At 45.2% G+C, this 17,304-nt stretch overlaps 1 protein-coding gene and 1 long non-coding RNA gene across 5 annotated transcripts in view; one reads left to right on the top strand and one right to left on the bottom strand.

Annotated features, from left to right (window-relative positions):
- The window catches only part of LOC132406304 (uncharacterized), a 57,447-nt gene extending 44,826 nt beyond the window's left edge, over positions 1–12,621 (bottom strand). Inside the window, exon 1 of the long non-coding RNA XR_009516127.1 lies at positions 12,489–12,621. This is a non-coding gene — a long non-coding RNA (uncharacterized LOC132406304). The remainder of the gene's footprint in view (positions 1–12,488) is intronic.
- A 43-nt stretch (positions 12,622–12,664) lies between these two features.
- The window catches only part of LOC132406301 (A-kinase anchor protein 2-like), a 60,286-nt gene continuing 55,646 nt past the window's right edge, over positions 12,665–17,304 (top strand). Inside the window, exon 1 of one of the 4 annotated variants that reach the window (XM_059991770.1) lies at positions 12,665–13,250. In XM_059991770.1, coding sequence (XP_059847753.1) covers positions 13,083–13,250 — 168 coding nt within the window. In that variant the 5' untranslated portion in view covers positions 12,665–13,082. The remainder of the gene's footprint in view (positions 13,251–17,304) is intronic. The other 3 variants (XM_059991771.1, XM_059991773.1, XM_059991772.1) reach the window with 3 other exon arrangements.

Genomic DNA, 17,304 nt, shown 5'->3' on the forward strand with positions numbered 1-17,304 from the left:
ATGATTTAGGATAATCAACATGGCTTTATGTATGGTAGGTCATGTCTAGCTAATCTGACAGAATTTTTGAGGAAGTTACCAGGAGAGTTGATGAGAACAAAGCAGTGGATATTGCCTACATGAACTTCAGCAAGGTCTTTGACAAGGTCCCACAAGGAAAGTTGGCCAAGAAAGTTCAGACACTTGGCATTCAAGATGAGGTAGTAAATTGGATTAGACAAGAGTGGTAGTTGAGAGTTGCCTCTCTGAATGAAGGTCTGTGACTAGTAATGTGCCACAGGGATTGATGCTGGGTCCATTGTTGGCTGTCATCTATATCAATGATCTGGATGATAATGCAATAAATTGGATCTGCAAATTTGTGATGACAGCAAGATTGGGGGTGCAATGGACAGTGAAGACTTTCAAAACTTGTAGCGTGATCTAGACCAACTGGAAAATGTGCTGAGAAATGGCAGACAACAGTGAGGTTTTTCACTTTGGGTAGACAAATTTACATGATGGACAGTAGGGCACCAAGGAGTGCAGTAGAACCAAAGGATCTGAGAATACAGATACTTAATACCTTGAAAGTGGCATCACAAGTAGATAGGGTCATTAAGAAAGCTTTTGGCACATTGGCCTTCATAAATCAAAGTTCAGGGGTTGTGATGTTATGTCCAAGTTGTATAATATGGTGGTGAGGACTTAGTTGAAGTTAAAGTTAAAAGTCTGTCCTGAGCCTTATAGGCTCATCAGGCCAGAGCTGATGCCGGTTTCTGTGGCATGAAATGACTGTGAGTATGAGACTCCGCCCCAGATAGGACACCAGTCTATCATGAGGTTAACCCTCAGCATTTTGCCGGTACCCATTTTCAGCTGGGTGGACTGGAGCAATGTGTGGTTAAGCGCCTTGCTCAAGGACACAACACACTGCCTCGGCTGGGCTGGTGAGGACTAATTATAGTCCCCACCTTCTTCTCCATCCCCTTTTCCCATTACCCTCTCTCACCTTATCTCCTTACCTGTCCATCACCTGCCCCTGGTGTTCCTCCCTTTTCCCTTTCTTCCATGGCTTTCTGCCCTCTCCTATCACATTCCCCCTTTCTCCAGCCCCTCATCACTTTCACCAATCAACTTCCCGGCTCTTTATTTTTCCCTTCCCCCTCTCCCAGTCTCACCTATCACCTTGTGCTACTTCCACCTCTCCCAGCTCCTTTCTTTGACTTCTCACCTTTTCTCTCCAGTTCTGATGAAGAGTCTCAGCCTGAAACAATGACTGTTTCCATAGATGCTGACTGGCCTGCTGAGTTCCTCCAGCATTTTGCATGTGTTCCTTAAAAGGAACTAAATCTTTCTGACACAGAAGTTTTAATTTACCACATGAAACAACAAACAACTGCAATCTTACAGTCTTATGTTTTCTATAAATACTGTCAAAGATCTCAGCAGTTTGCACAACACTCGACCTATTATCCTTCCAATTACCTGAACTTATCCCCTCACCACCCCTGAGTTGGTTTGACTCCAGTGCTGGTCCCACATTTGCACTTCTAATCTGTATCCTCACTCTCCACACGACCACATGTATGATCAATTTCACTGCTTACTAAGTCCACTCTTGAACAACACACACAAAATGCTGGAGAAACTCAGCAGGTTAGGGAGTATCGATGGAGAGATGTTTCAGGTCGAGACCCTTCATCGAGACTGGAAAAGGGGACAGGATGAGGTGGGTGGGGATGGGGGAGAATACAAGCTAGTGGGTGATAGTGAGTTCAGGTGGAGGGAAAGGTGGGTGGGTGGGATGATGTGAGAAGCTGGGAGGTAATAGATGGAGGAGGTAAATGGCTTAAGAAGCTCTTTAAAACTCTTAACCCCTCTTGCTTCTACGTTATTATGCATACAGTTTTATATAATGTATGCAGCCTAGGCTGCTAGTCTCTGATGTGATCAAGCTAGTCATGGCTGATCTAAGACTGAACACAAGAAGTTATTACCTGGTGCTCTGGCATAGTTGTATTTTTTGAGAGCCTATTAGGCATCTGGGGTTGGAGGATATATGACGAGAGGGTAGTGAGCCACCTGCAGGGCATGGGGTGATGTTTCTTCCACAGCTTCACTGCCTGTACTTCCACAACGTAACTGCTGAGAAGCTGCAGGAAGTGAGCAGACAGCCTGAATAACAGTGGTAAGAGGGGAAAAACTGCTGGAGTAGCTCAGATTTGAAGGAACATAGGTGTCAAAGTTTTAGGGCAAGACCTTTTATTTGGACAGTAGCAAGTACCTGTAGAGAATTCAGGACTTCCAAAAGCTGTAGGTGTAGGGAGGTATTTTGTAATGAAAAGTTATCAACCTGAAACATGAACTCTGCTTCACTCTGCCAGAGTGTTCTGTTTATTTGCTGGACCTCTATCACTGCGTGAGTTGCCCACAAAAGTGTTCTGGATTGTCAGCCTGGCTCTCCTTTCAAAATTATAGCAGTATGGAACCTGGAAAAGGATGCATTGTGTGCATGTTGTAATAGTATCTCATTGTTTGTCCAGGCTATGCTTACAGTAGGGAATTAATTCAATCTCTTTTTTTATTGTAACCAATCCTGCCAGAATGGGAGATAAGGCACTGACTATTTTCTATGAAGTCTTTCATCTGGTTTTGGAAGAAATCTTTTGTTTTTAAATTGGGAGAGGCAATCCTACATTGGCTGCATGAGCAGAGGGGGTGTGGCATGGAATAGTTTGCCCAGGTGAAGCTGGGCTTCTCTCATCCATTTCTGTCTGTGCAATCTGTGTGTGAATGATTCCATTATTGGGTGTAAATAGGTGGTATGGGCTGATGGGGTTACCGTGCTGTGTCTCTAAATTAAAATAAATGATTATTAAAACACACTCACACACCACTAGCTCCTCATTGGTAGTAATATTTGGATTAAGCATAAAACACTGGAGTAGAATTAGGTCATCCGACCAATTGAGTCTGCTCTGCCATTTCTGATTTATTTCCCTCTCAACCCCATTCTCTTGCCTTCTCCCCATAACCCTTTACACCCCAATTTATCAGAAATCTATCAACCTCCGCCTTAAATATACTCAATGCCCACAGTCCACAGCTGGCTGTGGCAATGAATTCCACAGACACACGAAGCTCTGGCTAAAGAAATTCCTCCTTATCTCCATTCCAAGTGGACATCTCTCTATTCTGAAGTTGTGCCTTCTAGTCCTAAACTTGCCCACTATAGGAAATATCCTCTCCACATCCACTTGATACAGACCTTTCAACAATCGATAAGTTTCAATGAGATCTCCCCTCAATCTTCTAAATTCCAGCGAGTGCAGGCCCAGAGCCATCAAAAGCTCCTCATATGATAAGCACCTCAATCCCATAATCATTTTTGTGAACCTCCTTTGACTCCACTTGAATGCCATCACATCCTTTCTTAGATAAGGAGCCTAAAACTGCTCACAATACTCCAAGTGAGGCCTCACCAGTGCCTTATAAAGCCTCAACATTACATCCTTGATTATATATTTTAGTCCTCTCAAAATGATTCCTAACATCGTATTTGTTTCCCTTGCCACCTACTCAACCTGCAAGTTAACCTTCAGTGGATTCTGCACAAGGACTCCCAAATCCCATTACATCTCTGATTTGAATTTTCTCCCCATTTAGAAAATAATCTATGCTTCTATTCCTTCTACCACAGTGCATGACCATACAATTTCCAACACTGTATTCCATTTGCCACTCTTTGCCCATTCTCCTAATCTGTCTACGTTTTTGCACTCTCTGTTTCAACAACACTACCTACCCCTCTACCTGTCTTCATATCGTCTACAAACTTGGTCACAATGCCATTAATTCCGTCACCCAAATCATTGACATGCGTATAATGTGAAAAAAAAGCAGTCCCTACACAATTCCCTGAAGAACAGCATTAGTCATCAGCAGCAGAAAAGGCTCCTTTTATTCCCATTCACTGCCTCCTGCCAATCAACCAATGTATTATCCATGCTAGTATCTTTCCTGTAATACCATGGCTCTTATCTTACTAAACAGCCCTTGTCCAAGGCCTTCTGAAAATCCAAGTACACAACATCTCTTTTGTCTATCCTGCTTGTTATTTCCTCCAAGAGTTCCAACAGATTTGTTAGGTAAGATTTTTCTTTCAGGAAACCATGTTGATGTTGGTTCATTTAATCATGCGTCTCCAAGTTCCCCAAAACCTTAGCCTTAACAATCAACTCCAACATCTTCCCAACCACTTAAGTCAGACTAACTGGCCTATAATTTTCTTTCTTCTACCTCCCTCCCTTCTTGAATTGTGGAGTGCCATTTGCAATTTTCTAGTCCTCTGGACCCATGCTCCAGAATCTACTGATTCTTGAAAGATCATTACTCATGCCTCCATAATCTCTTCAGCTGCCTCTTACAGAACCCTTGGGTGTAGTCTATCTGGTCCAAATGACTTACCTACCTTCAGACCTTTCAGCTTCCTAAACAACTTCTCCCTAGTAATAGCAACTGCACTCACTTCTGTCCGGGCACTCTTGAATTTCTGGCATACTTTCTGTGTCTTTCGTAGTGGGGACAGATGCAAAATACTTATTCAGTTCATCTGCCATTTCCTTAACACCCATTTTAACCTCCAGCATCATTTTCCAATGCTCTGATATCTACTCATCTTTTAATCATTATATCTTTGAAAAAAGACTTTTAGTATCCTCTTTGATATTATTGGCTAGTTTATCTTAATTTTTAAACCTTCTTGTTCGTTATGGTTTTTTTTAGTTGCCTTCTGTTCGTTTTTAAAAGCTTCCCAATCTCCTAACATCCCACTAACTTTTGCTCTATTATATGCACTTCCTTTGCTTTTGTGTTGGCTTTGACTTCTCTTGATTGCAATGGTTCTATCTTCCTGCCTTTAGAATACTTTTTTTGGGGTGCATTTATCCTGCACCTTCCAAATTGCTCCCAGAAACCCCAGCCATTGCTACTCTACTCTCATCCCTGCTAGTATCCTCTTCCAATCAATTCTGGTTAATTTACCTCTTAGGCCTTTGTAATTTCTCTTATGCACTGAGATAATGATACATATGATGATCACTGTCTCTGAAGGGTTCCTTTACCTTAAGCTCCCTAATCAAATCTGGTTCATTACACAACACCCAATCCAGAATAGCTCATTCCCAAGTACACTTGATCACAAGCTGCTTGAAAAAACCATCTCATAGGCACTCTACAAATTCTCTCTCTTGGGATCTTGGTGTCTCTGAGACACCACTCCCTGAAGATTTCCTGGGTACTTTGTAGGCTAATACCCAAGATGGAGCTGACTAGATGCAGCTTCTTTCAGTCCTGTGCAGGAGCCCCTTCATACCAGACAGTGATGCAGCCTGTCAGAATGCTCTCCACAGTACATCTATAGAAGTATTTGTTGATATGCCAAATCTCTTCAAACTCCTAATGAAGTATAACCACTGTCTTGCCTTCTTTATAACTACATCAATATATTGGGATCAGGTTAGATCCTCAGAGATCTTGACACCCAGAACTTGAAACTGCTCACTCTCTCCCCTTCTGATCCCTATGAGGATTGGTATGTGTTCCTTCATTTTACCCTTCCTGAAGTCCACAATGAGCTCCTTCATCTTACTGACATTGAGTGCCAAGTTGTTGCTGTGGCACCACTTCACTAGTTGGCATTTATCACTCTTGTACACCTTCTCATCACCACCTGAGATTCTACCAACAATGGTTGTATTGTCAGCAAATTTATAGATGGTATTTGAGCTATGCCCAGCCACACAGTCATATGTATATAGAAATTAGAGCAGTGGGCTAAGCACATACCCCTGAGGTACACCAGTGTTGATCGTCAGCGAAAAGGATGTGTTATCACCAATCTGCACAGATTGTGGTTTTCCAGTTAGGAAGTCAAAGATCCAATTGCAGAGGGAGGTACAGAGGCCCAGGTTCTGTAACTTCTCAATCAGGATTGTGGAAATTATGGTATTAAATGTTGAGCTATTGTCAATGAACAACATCCTGATATAGGTGTTTGTGTTGTCCAGGTGGTCTAAAGACGTATGGAGAGCCATTGAGACTGTATCTGCCGTTGACCTATTGTAGCAATAGGCAAATTGCAATGGGTCCAGGTCCTTGCTGAGGCAGGAGTTCAGACTAGTCATGACCAACCTCTTAAAGCACTTCATCACTGTAGATTTCATCGGAGGTGTGGGTAACAGAGCAGAGTGAGACAGAGTAGGAAGGCTTTGCTCAATGGGACTTCGGCGATAACAGGTCGAGATGAGGTAGGTTGCCTGTGTAGAATGCAGACAGAAAGTATGTGTGCGAGACCGGTGTTCTGTGCTCAGTGTCAGATGTGGGAAGTCCTACAGACTCCCAGCCTCCTGGACAGCCGTATCTGCGCCAGGTGCATCGAGCTGCAGCTCCTTAGGGACCATGTTAGAGAACTGGAGATGCAGCTTGATGACCTTCATCTGATTAGGGAGAGTGAGGAGGTGATAGATAGGAGCTATAGGCTGGTAGTCACACCGGGGTCTTGAGAGACAGATAAGTGGGTAACAGCCAGGAGAGGGAAGGGCAAGAGTCAGATGCTAGAGAGAACCCCTGTGGCTGTCCCCCTGAACAAGAAGTACTCCTGTTTGAATACTGTTGGGGGGGTGGTCGATGGCCTATCTGGGGGAAGACACAGTGGCTCTGTCTCTGGCACAGAGAGTGACCCAGTGGGTCAGAAGGGTAGGGAAAGGAAGAGGATGGCAGCAGTGACAGGGGACTCTATAGTTAGGGGGTCAGACAGGCGATTCTGTGAATGCAGGAAAGAAACATGGATGGTAGTTTGCCTCCCAGGTGCCAGGGTCCAGGATGTTTCTGATCACATGCACGATATCCTGAAGTGGGAAGGAGAACAGCCAGAGGTCATGGTACATATTGGTACCAACGATATTGGTAGGAAAAGGGACTACAGGGAGTTAGGAAGGAAGTTGAGAAGCAGGACCTCAAAGGTAATAATCTCAGGATTACTGCCTGTGCCATGTGACAGTGAGTATAGGAATAGAATGAGGTGGAGGATAAATGTGTGGCTGAGGCATTGGAGCAGGGGGGCAGGGATTCAGATTTCTGGATCATTGGGACCTCTTTTGGGGCAGGTGTGACCTGTATAAAAAGGACGGGTTGCAATTGAATCCCAGGGGGATTAATATCCTGGCAGGGAATTTTGCTAAGCCTACTGGGGAGAATTTAATCTAGAATTGCTGGGGGGTGGGAACCGAACTGAAAAGACGGAGGAAGACGTGGTTGGCTCACAAATAGAGAAAGCTTGGAGACAGTGCAAGAGGGAGGATAGGCGGGTGATAGAGAAGGGACGTGCTCAGACCGATTCACTATGGAAAAGGATCTTGGTGATTGTAGGGATGACTTACAGTGGACTAAAAAGCTTGAGCATATAAATATTGAGAAAGAGGATGTGCTGGAGCTTCTGGAAAGCATCAAGTTGTATAAGTCACCAGGACCAGACGAGATATAGTCCAAGCTACTGTGGGAGGTGAGGCAGGAGATTGCTGAGCCTCTGGCAGTGATCTTTGCATCATCAATGGGGATGGGAGAGGTTCTGGAAGAGGGAGTTGCAGATGCTGTTCCCTTATTCAAAAATGGGAGTAGAGATTATAAACCAGGTAATTATAGACCAGTGAGTCTTAATTCAGTGGTTGGTAAGTTGATGGAGAAGATCCTGAAAGGCAGGAGTTATGAACATTTGGAAAGGCATAATATGATTCAGCATGGCTTTGTGAAAGGCAAGCCGTGCCTTATGAGTCTGGTTGAATTTTTTGAGGATGTGACTAAACACATTGATGAAGTAGATGTAGTATATATGGATTTCAGCAAGGCACTTGATAAGGTACACATGCAAGGCTTATTCAGAAAGTAAGGAGGCATGGGATTTAAGGGGACATTGCTTTGTGGATCCAGAATTGGCTTACCCACAGAAGGCAAAGAATGGTTGTAAATGGGTCATATTCCGCATGGAGGTCAGTAACCAGTGGTGTCTCTCAGGGATCTGTTCTGGGACCCCTATTCTTCTTAATTTTTATAAATGACCTGGATAAGGAAGTAGAGGGATGGGTTGGTAAATTTGCTGATGACACATAGGTTGTCAAATGTTACAACGGGACATTGATATGATGCAAAACTGGGTGGAGAAGTGGTAGATGGAGTTCATCCCAAATAAGTGTGAGGTGGTTCATTTTGGTAGGTCAAATATGATGGAAGAATTTAGTATTAATAGTAAGACACTTGGCTGTCTGGAGGATCAGAGGGATCTTGGGGTCCGAGTCCATAGGACACTCAAAGCTGCTGCACAGGTTGACTCTGTGGTTAAGAAGGCATATGGTGCATTGACCTTCATCAATTGAGTTTTGGAGCTGAGAGGCAATGTTGCAGCTACATAGGATCCTGGTCAGACCCCACTTGGAGTACGGTACTCAGTTCTGGTCGCCTGACTACAGGAAAGTTGTGGAAACCATGGAAAGGGTGCAGAGGAGATTTGCAAGAATGTTGCCTGGATTGGGGAGCATGCCTTATGAGAATAGGTTGAGTGAACTCGGCCTTTTTTTCCTTGGAGCGAGGGAGGATGAGAGCTGACCTGATCGAGGTGTATAAGTTGGTGAGAGGCATTGATCGTGTGGATAGTCAGAGGCAGGGCTGAAATGGCTAGCATGAGGGGGCATAGTTTTAAGGTCCTTGGAAGATTTCGAGATTGTTCAAGTGGATTCCCCGGTGTGAGTTCTGTGGGACAATTACCACTTCATGCTTTTCCACTGTACATGATGAGGGTAACTTTTAAGCAATCAACTGAGAATTTATGTCTTCAGTGTCTGAAGTTGTACTTCCTTACATATCTGGAGAAGGATACTTATGTGAGAATGCTGTTTTTGAATTACAGTTCAGCATTCAACACCATAGTTCCATCCAGGCTCGACAAGAAGCTCAAGAGACCTCGGCCTTGACCCTGTCCTATGTAGCTGGATCCTGGACATCCTGTCAGATCACCAGCAGGTTGTAAGAGTGGACTCCCTCACCTTTGCCTCTCAATACAGGAGCCCCTCAGGGCTGCGTTCTGAGTTCCCTCTTTTACTCTGTGTACCCATGACTGTATCGCTACCTACAGCTCCAATCTGCTAACTAAATTTGCCAACAACACTGCAGTGATTGGCCTTTTCTCAAACAATAACAAGGTGGCCTACAGGGAAGAAGTCATCTCTCTGACACAGTGGTGTCAAGAAAACAACCTCTCCCTCAATGTTACAAAAACAAAGGAGCTGGTTGTGGATTACAGGAGGAATGGAGACTGGCTAACCCCTATTGACATCAATGGATCTGGGGTTGAGAGCTTCAAGTTCCTCGGCATCCACAACACCAAAGATCTCACATGGTTTGTACACACCAGCTGAGTGGTGAAAAAGGCACAACAGCGCCCCTTTTCATCTCAGATGGTTGAGGAAGTTTAGTATGGGCCCCCACATCCTAAGTGAGAGCATCCTGACTGGCTGGTATGGGAACTGTACCTCCCTTGCTTGCAGGGCTCCGTATGAGAATGGTGCAGAAAGCCCAGTGCATCTGTAGTTGTGAACTTCCCATGATTCAGGACATTTACAAGGACAGGTGTGTAAAAAGGGCCTGTAGGATCATTGGGGACCTGAGGCACCCCAACCACAATCTATTCCAACTGCTACCATCTGGGAAGTGGTACTGCAGCATAAAAGCCAGGACCAACAGGCTCCGGGACAGCTTCTTCCACCAGGCCATCAGCCTGATAAACTCACACTGACTTGAGTGTTCTCTACATTAAATTGACTGTTCTATTTATTATAAATTACCATATTGTGTACAGTTTTGGTCTCCAGGTTTAAGGAAGGACATTCTGGCAATTGAGGAAGTGCAGCGTAGATTCACTAGGTTGATTCCTGGGATGGCAGGGCTGTCTTACGCAGAGAGATTGGAGAGATTGGGCTTGTACACGCTGGAATTGAGGAGATTGAGAGGGGATCTGATTGAAACGTTTAAGATAATTAAAGGATTTGATAGGATTGAGGCAGGAAATATGTTCCAGATGTTGGGAGAGTCCAGTACCAGAGGGCATGGATTGAGAATAAGAGGTCAGTTATTTAAAACAGAGTTGAGGAAGAGCTTCTTCTCCCAGAGAGTTGTGGAGGTGTGGAATGCACTGCCTCGGAAGACGGTGGAGGCCAATTCTCTGGATGCTTTCAAGAAGGAGCTGGATAGATATCTGATGGATAGGGGAATCAAGGGATATAGGGACAAGGCAGGGACTGGGTATTGATAATGAATGATCAGCCATGATCTCAGAATGGCGGTGCAGACTGGAGGGGCCGAATGGTCTACTTCTGCACCTATTGTCTATTGTTAGACGGAGACATAACAAAGATTTTTACTCCTCGTGTATGTGAAGCATGTAAAAAATAAAGTCAATTTAATTCAACATGAACAATTATCCAGAGAATCAATAGCAAAATCAAGTTCACTGTTTTCAGAACCATTACACCTTCTGAGTCTGATCAATTTCATCTTCCAGGGTTTCTTCTATAAATCCTAATATGGCTGGCTGCCACATAGCTGGCACATCTGTGGGTTCAATCCTGATTTCCAGTGCTGTCTGTGTGGAGTTTAAATATTCTCTCTGTGGATCTCTGGATAATCTGGTTTAATCTTACATCCCAAGGACATTCTAGCAGTGTAAATTGCTGCTATTGCACAAGTAGGTTAAAGAATTTGGGAGAGTTGATGGGAATGTGGGGGTAAAATAAAGTAGGATGCATGTAGTATCAGTGGGTGTTTGATAGCCTGAAGGACATGCTTTGCCTCTACAACTCTCGTCAGTCCCTGCCTTTCCAAATGAACATAAATTCTGTCTCTCAGAATCTCTCTAACTGTCCTAACTTGGCCCACAAACCTACTCCCCCACCTCACCACCACATCTATTCTAATATCTGCTCCAACTTTCATCCTTCCTGAGGACTAGACTGGATTGGCTAAACAAAGTCACCTTTCAAGCTAGGGAGAGAATGGAGATTGCAGTTCCAACTAAGTGTCTCAGGGAGAGGAGATGGTTAGAAGAAGATGGCCCAGGGATAATTACCCTCCAGAGAAATCACCTATCATTCCACAGCAAGTGAAGTGTGAAACCATTTTGCACTCCCAGTGCCTGGAACTTAGATGCCTGAAGCCTAGGTAACTCAACCACATGTCCCCTATTTCTGGAGCGCTCCTCTTTGAACCCTGTCTCCCAGACACTTAGAGAGATTGTGCCTCAGGGCACCTTGATATATCCAAACCTACTGATTCATACCTAGCCATTACAATAATCTTAGAGAGAAGGGAGGTATAGCTACTTACTGGGACTTGTCCTGTTTGGCTGAAGAGTCTTTGGAAACCAGTAGTAGAAATTAATCCAATCAAATTATTCACCGGTATTAGCCAAAAGCTTTCTGGCTTGTTCATCAAGCTAACTGTTTCAAAGACTTAATATAATCTCTTGGTTTTCATTAATTATGCATTTTTGGTGGTCTACTGATGGACGTGGGTACTCCTCGGCTTAAAGTTGTTTCCTAGCCTCAGATAAATGACTGATGATTCAGGGGCCTGCTAATACAAATGATACTGAGTGGCTGGCATGCCATTTCACATGGTATAAAAGAGTACTTGATCCCAATACCTTCTGTGTTCTTGTCTCTGCAACGAAAGGACTAGTCTCCATTATAATTATCAGGTTGATATGCTATCCAGTTGGTGCTGGGGGAAGAGGGCAGGGCAACATGATTCCTGAGGACCTAGTGCTGGAACTAGGGAGGCAAGTCTAGGGGAGTCACTGCCCCATCCCAAACTGTGTTTGAATGGGTGTAAGGGACCCCAACCACTACACCTCAAGAAATTCACTCACACCACCACCATCCCTCACCTCTCACCATTCTCCTTACCAACCTAAATTCCTACTCTAATGGCACACCACACAACCTCACGTCCCTCACCACCCACCCCTACTCATACCTAAACCCCACCATCTTACCCCAACCACTAACACCACCAACCTGAGTTTCCATCCCTAACACTCCTAACTCCCCATTACCACCCCCAATTCCTCAGGCATCCATCACCTCCTACCCATCTCCTCTCACACTGACCATCCCCCTACCCCAGTCATCAAACAGCACCATTCCCCACCCAACCTCCAGTCACACTTTCAGATTTGCTGCCCCCGATTGCTGCAGTGAGGAACGGGGAACTGTTCTCTGACACCATCCCCACTCCCCAGGCCCATTCCCCTCCGTTTAAGGTGGAATCCGGAGTGACGTCCTCTCCCACACTACTCGGGGCAGGAATCAAAGCGGAAAACTGCTGAGCACAATAGAAATCATCAGCGGATTGGACAGCGCATATGGCGGGAGATTCGGGGTGTTGTTCCCGTCACTCACCTCACCTCCTCTCTCCAGGCTGACCTGCTAAGTCTCTGCTCTCCATTCACAATTTGCGTTAAATTCCGCAATATTCAGTAGACGAAAAATGAGAGCGAGCCACCAGCCTTCCCCCCGGGGGGGGGGGGGGGGGGGGGGGGTTCTGTGTCCCGGTCTCTCTCTTCCCATTCCCAAACTCTCCAGGATCTACCCCCCCCCCCCCCCCAAGGAACCCGGGTCTCTCTTCTTCACCATCCCTTGGGTCTCGGGTCTCTATCCTCACCCATCCGGGTTCCAGGTCTTTCTTTCCCCCTACCAGGTCACCGGGACCCTCTCCACTCGGATCGTGGGTCTCTCAACCCCCATTCCCACCGGTATCAGGTCTCTCTCCCTGTATCCCCCCACAATACCCAGGTTCCGGAACACTCTCCCAATCTATCTTCCCGGGGTCCTGAGTCTCCCTTTCCCCACTCCCCCAAGATTCCGGGTCTCTCCTCCTCCCTTCTCCCCCCACCCCCCAGGGCCCTGGGTGTCTCTTCTTCTTGGGTCCCGGGTGTGAACTAGCCCCGTTGCGGATGGGAGGGGGGTGTCTCGGACTGAGGCTCCCGGCTCTGTATGATCCCCGTCCCGTACGCGATCCAGCCTTCCTGGAAGCGGATGGACCTCGCCCTCGCCGAGGCTGATGGGTGTGGTCCGGCCGCGCTCATGGACTCTGGACATTGCGGCGGCGTCAGACTGCGAGTAGGCCGGCCGTCCTTGCCGAGCAGAAATCCAGCCAGATGCGTAAGTGTCCGGGGGGTGGAGGGGGAGCGGGGGCACAGGGTCCGGAGTAGGAGCGAACACTGTCCATTTCCAGCGTTGATCTGTAAACAACCAGTCCCACTTGTTTAACCGCGCGTGTGAAGCAAAGAGCGGACCAAAAGCTTGCCCTCCCTCCGATAGGGAGACCCTGACCGCCTCCACCGCAGGCGCTGCCTGACGCGCTGAGCGTTCTTAAAGCAGAGTTACATCGTGCTCCGGGCTTGCGCTGTTGTTGCCTCTCATCCTTCCGAGCATCAAGCTAGTGATGGCAAGGAGTGTGCTGGAATTGTAACACAGGATTGATAAGTTCCACCAAATACAGAAATTCAGGCGGATTTCTGAAAGGAAAAACGTCTTTGTCATACTTGCTGGAGCTGCATGGGGATGTGATGGTCAGAGAGAGAGAGAGAAGACTATCTTCACTGTGGGTGTAGTGTATAAAGACTGTACAGTCCCAGGCAGAGCCTGTGGGTGCTCGGGGCTGATGCACCGCTTGGATGGAGAAGTGGTTGATATCGGGATACCTAGGGTTGTGAAAGAGGTAGCAGCGCCAGAGGACTGAAAAATTGTAAATGTCACTCCACTCTTTAAGAAAGGAGGAAGGTAGCAAAAAGGAAATTATAGACCAGTCAGCCTGACCTCAGTGGTTGGGAAGATATTAGAGTCAATTGGTAAGGATGAGATGGTGGAGTACTTGGTGTCACAGGACAAGATGGGACAAAGTTAGCTTGGTTTCCTTATGGGAAAATCCTGCCTGACAAACTTGTTGGTATTCTTCGAGATTATTAATAGGATAGATAAAGGGGATGCAGTGGATGCTGTATATTTGAACTTTAAGAAGGCCTTTGACAAGGTGCCACACATAAGGCTACTTACCAAGTTAAGAGCCCATGGTATTGCAGGAAAATTACTAAGATGGTTAGAGCATTGGTTGATTGGCCGAGTGGGAATAAAAGGATCCTTTCCTGGTTGGCTGCCAGTGACTAGTGGTGTTCCACAGGGGTCAGTTTTGGGACCACTTCTTTTTATACTGTATATCAATGATTTATATGATGCAATAGATGGCTTAGTTGCTAAGTCTGCAGATGATACAAAGACTTGTGGAGGGGCAGGTACTGTAGAGGAAACAGGTAGGATACAGATGTCCAGACACATTAGGAGACTAGGCAAGAAAGTGGCAAATGAAATATAATGTTGAAAAATGCATGGTCATGCACTTTGGTAGTAGAAATAAATGTGGAGACTATTTTCTAAATGGGGAGAAAATCCAAATATCTGAGATGTAAAGTGACCTGGGAGTCCTGGTACAGAACACAAAGGTTAACTTGCAGGTTGAGTCAGTAGTGAGGAAGGCAACTGCAATGTAAGCATTCATTTCAAGAGGTCTGGAATACAAGAACAAGGATGTGATGCTGAGGCTCTATAAGGTACTGGTCAGGCCTCACCTTGAGTATTGTGAACAGTTTTGGGCTCCTCATCTTAGAAAAGATATGCTGGCATTGGAGAGGGTCCAGAGGAGGTTCACAAGGATAATTCCAGGAATGAAATGGTTATCATACAAGGAACGTTTGATGGCTCTGGGTCTGTACTTGCTGGAATTTAGAAGGATGGCCGGGGCGGGGGGGGGGGGGGGGGTTCTCATTGAAACCTTTCGAATGCTGAAAGGCCTGGACAGAGTAGATGTGGAAAAGATTTTTCCCATGGTGGGAGAGTCTAGGACAAGAGGGCATAGCCTCAGAATAGAGGGATGTCCATTCAAAACAGAGATGCAGAGAAATTTCTTTAGCCAGAGTGTGGTGAATTTGCAGAATTTATTGCCACATGCTGTTGTGGGTGTATTGAAGGCAAAGATTGATAAGTTCTTGATTGGACATGGCATCAAAGGTTACAGGGAGAGAGCAAGGACAAGTCTTTACCATCCACAGCTTGACCATGCGTCCATGTGTTCCTCCCCACTAATCTCCCTTCTGGCACATGCCACATCTCTTCCCTCACCACCATTCAGGGCCCCAAACAGTTCTTCCAGGTGAGGTAACACTTTACCTGCAACTCTGTTGGGATAGTGTACTGTGTTCCTGGTGTGGCCTTCTCTACCCTGGTGAGACCTGACGTAGATTGAAGGACCACTTTGTCAAGCAGTTAAGCTCCATTGCAAAAAGCATAATTTCCTGGTGGCCAACCGCTTCAATTCTTATCCCCATTCCCATTTGGCATTTCAGTTCATGCCCTCCTTTTCTGCCATGATGAATCCATTCTCAGGTTGTAGAAGCAACACCTCATATTCTGTCTGGGTAGCCTCCAACCTGATGACATGAACATTGATTTCTTCAGCTTCCAGTAATATTTTCCACTTCCCCTTCCTCATCTTCAGTTCCCCACTCTGGCCTCTTAAATCTTCTCCTCACCTACCTGACATCTCCCCGGTGTCCCTTCTCCTTCCCTTTCTCCCATTATCCACTGTCCTCTCTTGTGTGTAATCAGCCTGCGGCCTTATGCACCATTTTAAGAGGTCCAATGCAAGCCTCATGTGCAGCACACTATCTTCTGTCTGGATCAACCCCTGTCTGGGCAGCTGCTGCTTCATCTCTCTTAACTCCATTCTTCTCCTTCTCTCCATAATCTTTGATGCCCTGATTAATCAAGAACCTATCAACCTCCACTTAAAAATACCCAATAACTTGGCCTGCATAGCTGTCCATGGCAGTGAATTCCACAGATTCACCACCTTCTGGTAAATCTTTCCTATAGTATCACGGGCTCTTATCATGTTGAGCAGCCTCATGTGCAGCATCATGTAAAAATCCTGAAAATTCAAATGAACAACATCCACCAACTCTCCTTTGTCTATCCTGCCTGTTATTTCCTTTAAAAATTCTAACAGATTTGTTGGACTGGATTTTCCCTCAAGAAAACCATACTGATTATGACCTACTTTATCATGTGCCTCCATATATCCAAAACCTCATCCTTAATCATGGACTTCAATATCTTCCCAACCAGTGAGGTCAAGCTAACTAGCCTATAATTTCCTTTCTTCTGCTTCTCTCGTCTTAAAGAGTGGAGTGACATTTGCAAATTTCCAGTCCACCGGAACCATTCCAGAATCTAGTAATTCTTGAAAGATCATTACTAATGCCTCCACAATCTCTTCAGCTACCTCTTTCAGAAACCTGGGTTGTAATCGATCTGGTCCTTTTGACTCATCTATCTTCAGACCTTTCAGTTTCCCAAGCATGTTCTCCTTAGTAATAGCATTAACACTCACTTCTGCCCTGACTTTCTCGAATATCTGGTATACTGCTAGTGTCTTCCACAATGAAGACTGATGCAAAATATTTAAGTTCAGCAGTTATTTCTTCACTTCCCCCAACATTCACACCTCTCTCTTTATAGATATGATAACACTTTTTGTATTTGATATAATTGGCTAGCTTGCCTTCATATTTCATCTTTTCTCTCATGTGTTTTTTAGTTGCTTTCTGTTAGTTTTTAAAAACTTTACCTTAAGCTGCCTAATCAAATCTGATTCATTATAAAACACCCAGTCTTTCCCCTACAGGGCTCAACTACAAGCTTCTCTAAAAAGACATCTTGTAGGCATTTCCTCTCTTGGGATCCGGTACCTACCTGATTTTGCCTATCTATCTACATATTGAAACCTCCCATGGCTATTGTAGCATTGCCCTCATTGCATGCTTTTTCTGTTTCCCATTGAAATTTATATCTCATATCCTGGGTACTATTTGGAAACCTGTATATAATTCCCATCAGGATCCTTTTACCCTTGCAGTTTCTTAACTCTACCTACAAAGATTCTACATCTTCCAATCTCATGTCACCTCTTTCTAAGGATTTCACTTCATTTTTTTTACCAAGAGTCCTACTCGCCTGTTGGTTTGATACAATGTGTATCTTTAGATGTCAAACTTCCAACTGTAATAGGGAGGAAAAGGCAGGAGGTCCTGAAAACAGGCTACAGGGAGTTAGGAAGGAAGTTGAGAAGCGGGTCCTCAAAGGTAGTAATGTCGGGATTACT

The sequence above is a fragment of the Hypanus sabinus genome, chromosome 16, assembly GCF_030144855.1.
Source record: "Hypanus sabinus isolate sHypSab1 chromosome 16, sHypSab1.hap1, whole genome shotgun sequence".
NCBI classification, from domain to species: Eukaryota; Metazoa; Chordata; class Chondrichthyes; order Myliobatiformes; family Dasyatidae; genus Hypanus; species Hypanus sabinus.